The 11480-nt window shown below is 58.6% G+C and overlaps 1 protein-coding gene across 3 annotated transcripts in view; it reads left to right on the top strand.

The window, feature by feature from the left end:
* The first annotated feature begins 2185 nt into the window (after positions 1–2185).
* Positions 2186–11480, top strand: part of TNS3 (tensin 3) — a 216318-nt gene continuing 207023 nt past the window's right edge. The window contains exon 1 of one of the 3 annotated variants that reach the window (XM_043588418.1): positions 2186–2437. In XM_043588418.1, the coding sequence (XP_043444353.1) occupies positions 2330–2437 (108 nt within the window). In that variant the 5' untranslated portion in view covers positions 2186–2329. The remainder of the gene's footprint in view (positions 2438–11480) is intronic. The other 2 variants (XM_043588420.1, XM_043588417.1) reach the window with 2 other exon arrangements.

The following is an 11480-nucleotide window of genomic DNA, read 5'->3' as shown; positions in this document are numbered from 1 at the left end:
CCACACCTGCGACCCCTGCAACCGCACAGGCACTGGGCCACAGGGCCACGGCCACAGAAGAGGGTGTGCACGCACACTGTGGTGGAGAGGGAACCAAGGTCCCGCGGGTTTGGGGAAGGCTCTGGGAATCAGAAGAGGCCAGCTGCTGGGTTGTGTGTTTGGGGAGAGGATACTGTATCCCAGAGATCTCTCAAGGAGCACGCTACCGACATGTGCCACGCGGGCTTGGGGCCACGCTCTGGCCTCATGGTTTCTACAGCACCGTGAACCTCGTCCTGTTTTCTGCTGCCCCTTCCAACTGGCTCTCTGGAAAATGCTCATTTTCAGCGCAAGAAAGTGAGAAAATTATCCAAGTCCTTGGCCATATGCTTCCTTTGACCCAGGGATACTAAATTATCAGACTTTGGCCACGGCCAAGACCATCTTCATAGCAATGACAAGCTTCCAGAAAGTTCTTTCTGGACTTCAGTGGGAACAAGAGTGAGGCAGCACAGAGGGGCTCAGGGTGCTAGAGACTCGGCGGAGCCCTCGCCCAGACTCCCCCCTGCCCTGTCTGCTGTGCTGGGAAGGGACTGGCAGCTCTTGGTGAGAAGCCGTTTTTCCCTTAGCTAAACTGGTTTGAGACTTTTGCTTTCAGATTGAGATATTTTTGGATGGGTAAGAATGGAAAAAATGTGTGTCCCTTTTTCAGATAATTGTGGCTGTCCCACTCTTTGTTGAAGTTCTTGGAAACTCAAAGTTGTGGGCAGTGAAGGGGGCCAGCCTCAGACCTGAGAAAGCACCCCGCAGGTGTGGCCACCTGCACTTTGTTGAATCAGGGAGCCAGTGGCACGGACTACGGCAGGCAGAATATTCGAGAACACCAGGTGCAGGGTGCCTCCTCCCTTCTTAGGGCTCTGGGGGGATGAAGACAGACACTGTCTCAATAGGCCTCCAAGTCCCCACAGCCCCAGAAATAAGGAGGTGGTGCGGCTGGCCAGCTGGTGAGAGGCAGTGGGGCGGGTGGGACTTTGAGGGAGAGCAATTTGAGGACAGAAATTCTAGAAGAGGCTGCCTGGTAAGGATGAAGACACCCAGCTTCCCAGCCGTGAGCGTATCTGGCCTTGTTCCGTCAAGTGGACATCCTGATACCTTATGAAGTTCGAGTTCACTTAGGGACCTGGACATCGTGACAGATTCTGACATGCAAGATGGATAGACCTGGTAGGCTCGGGATGTTCAAGCAAAGAGCCAGTTGGTGCGAATGTTGGGGGGGGGGGGTGGGGGCGAGGCGGGCAGCTCCGAAAGGGGTAAGTGTAGCTTATTGTCCTGATGGTTCTGGATCTTTCTCATATTCTGTTGCTGAGCAGCTGGAGGACCTTGGACAAATTGTCTAGGATTTCAGCTTGTTTCCCTATGGGTAAAAAGAAGATAGTTAATACCAGCCTCAGCCCCATTTAGGGGTTAGCTGGCTGTGAACTCCTCCCCTGAGGCTCCTCCCCCTCCTGTCAGCCCTGGGGCTGGGGTCTCCTAGAGGGCAGGAAAAATGTCTGTCCTATTCCTGAGGCCTGGGGTTCAATGCTCAGGAAGCATTTACCCCAGAGTAAGAATGCCCAGCTCAGTCTGAGAATGAGTTATGTGCTTTTGACCTCTTGAGAAATAATGCTACCCTGTAGAGCAATGCACTTGCGAACAGGCGCTGGGCCCCCGATCAGGGGACGCTCCTGGTAACTGCACCTCAAGGCGAGCCCAGCCCTCTCCTGGTGGGATCCTAGCAGAATCCATATGCCCCAGGTGGGGCTGGATCTCACAAACTGTAAGGTCATGACCCCAGGGGAAATCAAGAGTTGAATGTTCAACCAGCTGAGCCCCCCAGGCGTCCCAAGGTACAGCGCTTCTAATTCTGCCAAAGGGTGTGCGTTTTCCAAGGGGATCTTTGGAGGTTGCTGCCCACTTCCCGGATTTCACTAGTGGGAAAACCAAGGTCGAGAGGCTGACTGAGGGGATATGTGGGTCTGGGGGATGCTGGCATCTCTCTTCCTTTCCTCCCCTGAGCACCCCTCTTCCCCGGACCCGCTCTTCCAGAATGCTCCTGGCCAGCCTAAATCCTGCTCCTTTCTCCAGGCTCATTTTAAGAAGTCATGTGACTTTTGAAGTCTTCCCTGACCCCTCCCTCCACTGGCCTGACCTTCCAGGGACTTGTTAAGCATCTTGTGCTTTGCCTGTCGTGGCTGTGCGGCTTTGCGTCTGCACGACCCTACTAGATTGTAAGCTGCAGGAGGGCAGGGAGGTCTGGGTTCCCGAGAGCGCATAACCCTAGCGCCGGATGCACGCGTGCGTGGCTGAATGAATGAGTGAATGCAGGAGTGAACGAACGAGCCAGTTTTGCAGGGATCCGGACCCCAGCAGCCCTTCGCGCCCCACCCGCAGCCCGCGGACACTCGGAGCAGGGGCCCCCCCAGGTGGGTTCACCGTCTCGCGGTCCCGCGGAGGCGCACGGGGCCAGGTGACCGGCGGCCGGGCGCGGCGGTGGCGATTGCCCGCGCCGCCTCGAGGGGGCCCTGCGGCGGGCGCGGCCGCGAGCCAGGAGGACGGCCCGCCCGCGCTGCCGCCGCGCTGCTCGGCGCCCGGCCTGCTGCGGCCATCGCCCCGCGGGACCCGCCGCTCGCCCAGGTACCGGGCCGCGCCGCCGCCCGCTTTGTGTCGGGCCGGCGGCCGCGATTGCGCGCCGGGCGCGGGGAGGGGCTCGGGGACGCAGCGCGGGGCCGGAGGCGAGGATCTGGGGTCCGGGGGCGCGGCCGGGGCGGCGCTGCGCTGCGGACTTCGCTTTCGCGGACGCGTCCCGAGACCGCAGGGCGGAGAGCCGCGCCGGGGCCCTGTCCCGGTCCCCGAAGTGGGCGGGAGCCGGGGGCGGGGGTCCCCGGGCGCTCCCTCCTGACTTCTGAAGGCGCAGGAGCCTCGCGGGGGGCGCCCGGGGCGGGGGGCGCTCGGGCCGGCGCCACCTGTGGCACGTGCCCCCCGGCCGGCCGGCGCGGTCGCTGACAAGCGGCAGGGGGGAGGGTCGGGGCGCGCGGGGCGCCCGCGGGGGGCGGCGTTCGGGGTGGGCGCCGCGGCCCGACCTGGGCGCTGGGGTCTTTGCTTGAAGGGATGTGAAAATCTGTGGTGTGGCGGGAAGGGACTCCGGAGCTGCCAGAGGGCGACCCCCTTCCCCACCGCGATTAATAAAAGCGCCCGGGGAAGTGGGGCCAGCAGGGCGCACTGTGGAGGGCGGTCACTGCCTGTTCAGAAGTCCCCCGACCCTGAGGGGGCTCCAGTCCTCCACATACTTTGACCTTCTGGAGGTTTTCATGAACGTGATCCTCAAAGACTAAAAATGCACTGAAAATCGGGTAAAAGTTTTCATTTCATTAAAGTTTTCATTGCATTAAAGTTGCAAAGCGTTTCAGAACCAGCCGGTTTGACATTTTGGTGTGTTTGGTCTGCCTGTTGCCGTCTTTGAAGTGCTGTAGTTAGTTCTCTGCCCTTTGAAAGAGATTGGATTCTCTCCTCTCTGGGGCCTGGGAGGTTATATTTGCAAATCAATCAACAAGTATTAAGAAAGGCGTTTCTGTGGAGAGGCCTGGAGGAGCCTGGGAGGGGCGGGCGAGTCTGTGCAGCTGGAGGGTGGAGGGAACGAGGCCAGTCCCGGAGAATGAGGGGACCTTTGTGCGCAGGGAGCTGCCTGGGACCTGGCCGGAGGCCAGACTCCTGACCTCAAAGACAAAGTAATAGTATCTTACTTTGCAATATTGCCAAGTAATAGTGACCTCTGAGGCAAAGTAATCACATAGTAACAGCAGGTACTTAGTGATCATTTGCTTGTGCTAAATGCTCCTCATGCCTTTATTGCATTTCATCCCAGTGGCCTTCCTCAGATGGGACTGGGGTTGTTGCCCCATTTTACAGGTGCACAAACGGAGGCAGAGAAAGGCCGAGCATCTTGTTCAGGTTGACGAAATGTGGTGTGGCGCAGGGCTCCAGCCGGGATGGAGGTTTGCAGGGCCCTGTCCTCGCCCCTGCTGTTGAATGCAGGTTCTGACAGCAGGTTCCTCAGCTGAGGTGCAAACTGTGAGCTGTGGCAGCAGCTGAGTTCTTGCTTTGCAAAGCACTGAGAAGGTGGAAAAAGTAGTAGCTGCTGGGAACCGGGTGCTCCTCGATGCAAATTGACCAGCTTTTACAAAGTGTAGGTTTGGCACCTAATGGTTTCAAAAGGAGCAACTTGCAAATGTGCCTGTGGGAGGTGAAGGTCACGGGGTTAAATATTATGGTCCTGCAGGGGATGTTGCTGATGGGGATTTGGGGGGGGGGGGGGTGGAAAGGCCTGGGAAGAAGGCTAAAAGGCAAGAAAAGTGAGGGGAGGGGCCCAGTAGGGAAGGTTTCTGACCCACTGCTGGCTGGCCCATTTTACAGATGAGTAAATTGACAAACAGAGATCCCATCAAAGCTCTGGCTGGTGCCCTGGCGCTCAGGCTCCTTGTCTAGGACCAGCCTGGCATAAACCACCCCCGTGTGGGGAGAAAGCTTTCTGTTCCCTCCCAGCACCCTCCCCTCCCCCCCCCAGCTCCTGTGGGGTGGAGAGGTGCAGGGCGTTCTTGCTGGAGAACCCGCCAGCCTTAGCCCTCAGTGTTACTGTTGTGGGGCCGCCGCTCTCTGAGTGGGAGGCTTCTCTAGGGTGGCTCCCAGCCCTGACTTTCTCTGGGAGAGGCCCTGTTTCCGGGCTGGGCCTCTGGCGGGGTCTGGTTCTGCCCCCAGGAGCTGGGTTGGGGTCCGGAAGATACAGGCCCTTTCTGGTAGAACTCCGTAAGCACGGGGTGATCTGTGCCCCGTGCACCTGGAGGCCCCTGTAGTCACCTCTGTTGATCCCGAAAAAGGACTTCTGGTTAGTTGGTTAGTTCAGTAGGTGTTGGTTAAGTCAGAGCTACTGTTTGGGTGTAGGAAGCCGTCACTGGTCACTGTCACTGTCTGGGTCCCGCGCACTGTTCTAGCTGCTGGAACCCTTGCTGCCCAGTGGGGGGCGGGGTGCATGCAGGGGGGCGCCTTCCTGGGGGTGCCCATGTGGAGCTGGTATCGAACACCATTCCGCCGCTGCTTTTAAAACACCTAGACATTCAGAATCGCTTCCATCAAAGTGCCGTTGAACGTGAGTTCTGCTGGCTTCAGTGAATGTTGTGAGTCTGTTCTCATGGGCTGAGCCCTGTGGACAGTGGGCAGGGTGGTTCCACAGCTGGAGTGGGCTCAGGGTAGGCACTGTTATCTCTCCACGACTGTCCCTTTCCTAGAAGGGCAGGAAACCAGAATCTCCTGGTTTCTAGAACTTCCTGTTGCCTTCTGCCTGTCTGCACAGTGTTTGGTGAATGTCCATGGGGCAGTGTGGGTCAGGGGTGCTCTGTCACATCCACGAGGCTGTGCATTCGGGGACATCTGGGTATCTGCTGTGCCTGGATTTGGTACAGCCCTGCCGGGTGTCCCAGAATCCCCCTGGGGAGCCGCTGAATTGGAATGGGGGAGGCCTGCGAGGGCAAGGATGACCACCACGGGTTGGGGGAGCCCTTAGGAGCGGTCAGAGTGCCCCCCTGTGTCACTGCCCCCTGCCCGTGTCATCAGCGATGATCCCTGCGCGTTTTAAAAATTATGTTAATTTTTTTTAAAAAAGAAGGCAGTGATCTAGTATTAATATATATTGTCCCAAATGGGCTAATTTGATGAAAAATGTGTGTTTAAGGAGTCTTGGTAATCAGGAAAATTCCCTCCGGTGGGGCATTCCTGATCAGGCAACTTGGAGCCACCAGCTCTGGGAGAGAAGTCTTTCCGATGCGTCTGTCCCTCGTCCCTGGGCTGGACAGGGCCTCTGTGCTCAGCTAATGGCCTTGCAGTAGCACCTTTTTGACAGCTTAGCTGTCCTCACCGACACAGGACCTGATCTTCCCCTACCCTCCTCGCAAGGCGTGGTTTTTGTCTCCGCTTTCCAGAGCTTTCAAGACCTGGGGCTGGTTGGAACCCTGGTCTGATGGGGACAGTCTGTCCTGCCTTAGTGATGGGCGGGTGGGCAGAGCCTCTGAGTGCATGCCTTGGTGTGGTGCTGGGGGCCGGGCGGGGGGGGGGGGGGCGTGCCGGATTGGAACCCAGGTCCATCTGCAATCTTGGGACTTGTTCCCAAGACCAGGGGTCTCCATGGGTCCTCGCGAGGGGCTGGCGAGGTGTCCGCAGCTGGCGGGGCTCCTGCCCCAGCTGCTTCCTCGGACAGGGAGCCTGTTGTCGCTTTCTGCCTCTCTTCCTTCCTCCGTCAGTGCTCATTGTGGCGCGTGGGGGCTCCCGCCTTCCTCTTCCTCTCCTGGGGAGACCGGAGAGCGCTCACTGCACCCTTGGCAGCCCCGGCTTTGTTCTTCAGCTTTAGGAGTCATCTGTGGGCCCCCGTTCCAGCTTCCCCAGTGGCGAACCGCTCACGCTCCCGGGGCCGGGCTGTGCCCGTGGGCCCCGTCCAGGAGGCTGAGGCTCCAGGCAGCCGGCACTGTGCTCAGAGGCCACGCAGGGTGTGCCCTGAGCGTAGACTTTCTGACAGCGGCTGTGAGGAGGGAAACTACCCCCCCGAGGTTCGGAAGGCCCAAGAACTAGCTGCAGCCGGTAGAGAAGGCAAGTGTCTACTGGAGTGGCCCGGAAGGCCTTGCCGGCCTCTGGCGGCTCTGCTGTGGGCAGGACGGGCCTGGAGTGGGGACCCTTCTCCAGTTCCCGGCACACAGCTGCAGGGTGCTGCCTGTCACTCATCGTGAGCCGCAGGAGAAGCGTGGGCAGGCCCACATCTGGCCGGCGAGGCGCCCTGGGGCCAGGCCGGGCCATTAGCTGGGCGTCTGCGTTCTGTGCGCATTCCTCCCGGAGCCGGGCTGGAGCTGGCTGGGGGAACAAAAGGGCTCCATTGACTGGGTCCTGGCCTTCCTCCCTCCTAATTCATCACCTCCCAGGGGCTTCCTGAGCCTCACTCCCTCCCTACTGGGGATTTTGGACGCAGATCAAAGGCACGGCTCGGGCAGCCTGCTGGGAGGAAAGAGTGGGTTCTGGTGGCCACAGACTTGGGGTAAAGCCGCCCTTTGTCGTGGGGAGTATCCTTGGGGCTCCCCACCTGCAGCCTGGGGCCTCGGTGCCCTCCAGGGGACTTACACCAGCACGCCCAGCAAGCCCCGTGGTGGTGTTTTGTGTGACTTTGGGGTTGCCTCTTGGAGTTAGGTTGGGGTTTCCTCCCTGCTTGTGGCCCAGGGCCACTGCTGAATTTCCATAGCTCCGGGGTCTCCTGCTGGAATACCACTTCCGCATTCTTGGAGGCGCTATCTGATCCCCCACGGGGGCCAGCAGTGTGATCCTTGGAGGAAGTGGTGGGACTCGTTTGTCCTGGTGATCTGGGGACGGGATCTGAAGTCCCCCGGGGTGGGGGGGGGGTTGGGCAGTGAGGGAAGGAAGGGGCCTATCTATGCCCTCAGCTGGTTGGGCAGGCATTTCCCCTTGTCCTGGGCCAGGAGGGGAGGGGACAGTTGTCACCAACATTGTTCCCCAGTCAGAGAAGGTTCCCAGGTAGTGGATGTCTTAGCTTCTTAAATTGATTTCGGACTCTTTCTACAAAATAATTGTCACGCGATATGTGCTGGCTGTCGACTTGGAGAGCCGTCTTTCTGTAAGCACTGGCCCAGTGGCAGTGTTCTGGAGGGCTGTGCTTCTGGACTTTACCTCGCTGAGATCACGTGCGGTTTTAGCACCAACAAGGCAGTAAATGCATCCCTTGCCCTGCCCCCCTGCCCCGTGTAACCACCTCTGCACACGCACAGGCATCGGTGACAGTGCCCTAGGAGAGGGATGTGTTGTAGCGGACGTGAGGGCCGTGTGTCCTTTGCATGCACCGCCTGCATGCATCATCCCTGCACGGGGGCTGTTGAGCAAGATCCTGGCCCGTCATGTCCGCGGAAGGACTTGCCAGTATGACCGAGGTCAGAACACAAACTTCTTTTTGGTATCGTGGTAAAATACATAAATCATAACATTTTCCGCGTTAACTTGAAGAGTTCAAGCGCACAGTTCAGCGGCGTTGAGCACATTCATGCTGTCCATCCCCAGATCCGTTTCCCTCTGGAGAAGCCCTGTCCCCATGAAGCACTAACTCCCCACCCCCTCCCCCAGCCCCCCCCCCCCCCCCCGCTCTATCCCCCCTACATTCTGTCTCTGTGAATGAGTCCTCCAGGGACCTTGTTCAAGTGAGGTCACACACGATTTGTCTTTTTTTTTTTTTTTTTAAGTCCGAAGCAGGCTCCAGGCTCTGAGCTGTTAGCACAGTCTGACATGGGGCTTGAATCCACGAACCTTGAGACCCTGACCTGAGCCGAAGTTGGACGCTTAACCGACTGAGCCCCCCAGACGCCCCACAATTTGTCTTTTTGGGCTTATCCCACTGGGCATCACGACCTCCGAGGTTCACTCGTCTTGCAGCAGGTGTTAGAATGTCCTTCTGTTTCAAGGCTGAAGAATATTCCCTCGTGTGGATGGAGCACATTCTCTCCCTCGGAGAGGGTCACTCGGGTTTGGCTGTTGTGAGCAGGGCCGCTGTGGTCGAGGACGTACAGGTATCTGTTTTTTAGCCCCCGCTTTCCTTTCTGCTGGGCATGTACCCAGGAGAGGACACAGACTTTTGGACGTCCCCTTGATATATACAGTTGCATTGCAATGTGCTCGTTAGAGCCTCTCTGTGTCTGCCCAGCATCCCTGACTGCTGGGCCTAGTTGGCGCCCACAGGGTAGAAACCAGGCCCGCGGGGGAAGGAAGACGGAGACTTCTTACTGAGCTATTTTGACAGATTGTGTAAACTCAGTGATTAATGGAACGAGGCAGGAAGAATGTCTTTCATTTAAAAAAAAAAAAAAAAAGAGCCTTCAGAGTTGCTTGGTTTTATTTTCAATTAAAAGGGTCTGATTCTGTTTCTGGAGAATGGTTTTAATTTGGATAAATAGTTCAGTCTGGGAACCGCATGCCAGAGTCTATGATCTATGAGTGCAATTACCCAGGGCTCCATCGGCTGCTTTTCGGACCCGGGCCTGCTTTGGTTTGGCCTTGGTGCCGGGGCCCTGCAGGTGCTGAGCTTTGGGGACAGGCCACCCTCCCGACCTGTGCACAGGTCCCGACCTGTGCCTTGAGAGCAAGAGGCCCAAGCCTGGTGGTCGCTGGTTAATTTTTATCTTCCAAGAATGTGTGTAGGATCTCGAGTCAGGGATGCCAAGGAGCAGGCCCTAGATCTCCCCTGCCTTGCAGTTGGACCAGATTCACTGGCATCTTTTCCAACGTGGGTATTGGCGGCATTGGTCAGGTTTGGGGGATGCGGAGGGGCAGACATTCTTACAGGCTTCCCCCTTAGGGAAGCTTCTTCTGAGGCCAGGCACAGGGCTCCCTGAAGGCTGGGCCTGGGGCCTTCTTTCAAAGGGGACTGGAGTTGGATCGCAGAGTTGCAGAGTTGCAGGGAAGCTGGGAGAGGGGGAGTCCTGGGGGCTCTGGGGAAGGAGCCCTTGGGGAAGCGGCCTTGGGAGCGTGAGGCCCTGGAGGAGGGATGGGGTGGAGGAGGGCAGAGGGGATGAGAAGGCACAGGATGGAACGTTCCACTTGCTTACCTGGGGAAAGTGTCAAAGCCTCAAGTGTCCACGCTGTTTAACCAGTGGGGGCGAAGTCTGCGACGGGGCCCATGGGAGCTCTCTAGTGTGGTCAGGAGCTGCAGCAGGCTGCCCCAAGTGCTGGCAGCCACACAGGAGGGGCGCCGGATGAGGTGGCCCTCTGCAGCGGGGAGGGGTCCTGGCCCTCTGCATCTGGGGGTGGGGGGAGACGCTCAGCCCACAGGAGCAGCCGGTGTGGACCAGGCCTGCGTCCCGGGACTGGCACATGGGGTCCTGACCCGCTTCTGGGCAGGCAGCTTGGGGGCTGGAGCCCTGAGGAAGTTCTGATGCGCCGCCTGGTCCTTGGGAGGCCCTGCCCATCTGGTACCGCATGGGGGGACGCTGGGAGCATCTGAGGTCTGTTTTCCCAAAGCCTGTGCACCTCCACTTCTGGAATGGCCCTGGCAGCTCCTAGGTGCCCCACAAAGCCCTTTCTGGTCGCCCACCTGCAAGCCTGTGATTGTGACCGGATGAGATGTTTGGATGAGGTAAGGGGCAACGGCAGGGTCGAGTTCTCTTGTCCTCGCCCCTTCTCATCCCGTTTCTAGGGGAATACCCATGGTGTGCGTCATCTTGGAGAGCATAGTTAGCTGTCACAGTGTTTCCGTTATTGCTGGAGATGCCATCTTCAGACTGCTGTTACCACGGTGATGTGGCCACCGGGTGGGTGCAGTTGGGGGGCCCCGTGGTGCCCACGGTCCCCAGCGTCCAGGTCTCTTGCGCCACTCCTCGGGCTGGCGGCCACGGCCCCGCCAATGTAGGTCTCCTTACGGGGTCACCACGTGCAGGGTGAACAACAGTCAGTAGCTGATAACGTGTGTCAGGATGGTGGGCACTGAGGCCACAGGCAGGCTGGCCATGGCTCCATGAGGCTCTGTGACCAGTGCTCTGGGTAATCGTGTGGCCAGGACCTGGAGGGGCTGAGCTCAGCTCTGCAGCCTGGAGTGTTCTGTGGGGTCTGGACGGGTTCAGTTTCCTGGGTCTCGAGCCAAGATGGGTTGGGTCAATGGGCTGGGGGCTGCCGGAGCCTTTGGCCAACCTCAGTCTCTCTTGTTTGCCCCCATTGACTTTGGGGCTGCCTGCCTGCCTTCCATTGGTCTAAACCTGTTGTTTCCGCTGTGTTCCGCCTGGTGTCAGACCCGAGTGCTCTGAGGACATCAGCATGTCTACATCCTGTGGTGCCAGATGGTGTTGAGCAGAGAGGAGGCCCTTGGCTGGGGGCAGCTGGCTGTATACCCTGGGGCTGGGGCAGAATGGGAGCCGGCCTGCGGTCCTGGACCTTGGAAAGCCACGGAGCTTCTCTCGCAGCCTTGAACGGCCTAAGGACGCTCCCTGGTGACGTGAGGTCATCTTGAGGACACACTGCGTTTTCCTTCCTTTTCATCTTCAGTTTCTCAGCCTTTTCAGAAGACTCCATCCCAAGTAAGCATTTCTGACCCCTACGTACCCTGCCAGGCACCTGGGAAGGAGGTGGGCTGCGGACGTTGGCCGTCACAGCCCGTGTACCCTTCCTGACGCCCTCTGGGATCAGCTCGCTCATTTGTGTTCACATGTCTCTCTCACTAACATCTGAGCTCTTCCAAGGCTGCTGCTTTCGATTTTGTAAGATAAGAGCTTTGGAAGCTGCACAGAGTTAACGGTGTGCCCTTGGGCAAGACGTTTTGTCACCGGGTCCCGGGAGCCCTGTCCCCCCCTCATCGGCAGCACGCCCGGCGTGCTTCACAAACCAAGGACACAGTTCCACACCCCAAGGGAAACCTTCTAGAAGCTGATTCTTTACTGGAAGAG

This window comes from Prionailurus bengalensis, chromosome A2 (genome assembly GCF_016509475.1).
Source record: "Prionailurus bengalensis isolate Pbe53 chromosome A2, Fcat_Pben_1.1_paternal_pri, whole genome shotgun sequence".
Lineage (NCBI taxonomy): Eukaryota > Metazoa > Chordata > Mammalia > Carnivora > Felidae > Prionailurus > Prionailurus bengalensis.
The sequence above is the reverse complement of the archived record's forward strand: the minus strand, read 5'-3'. Positions and strand labels throughout refer to the sequence as shown.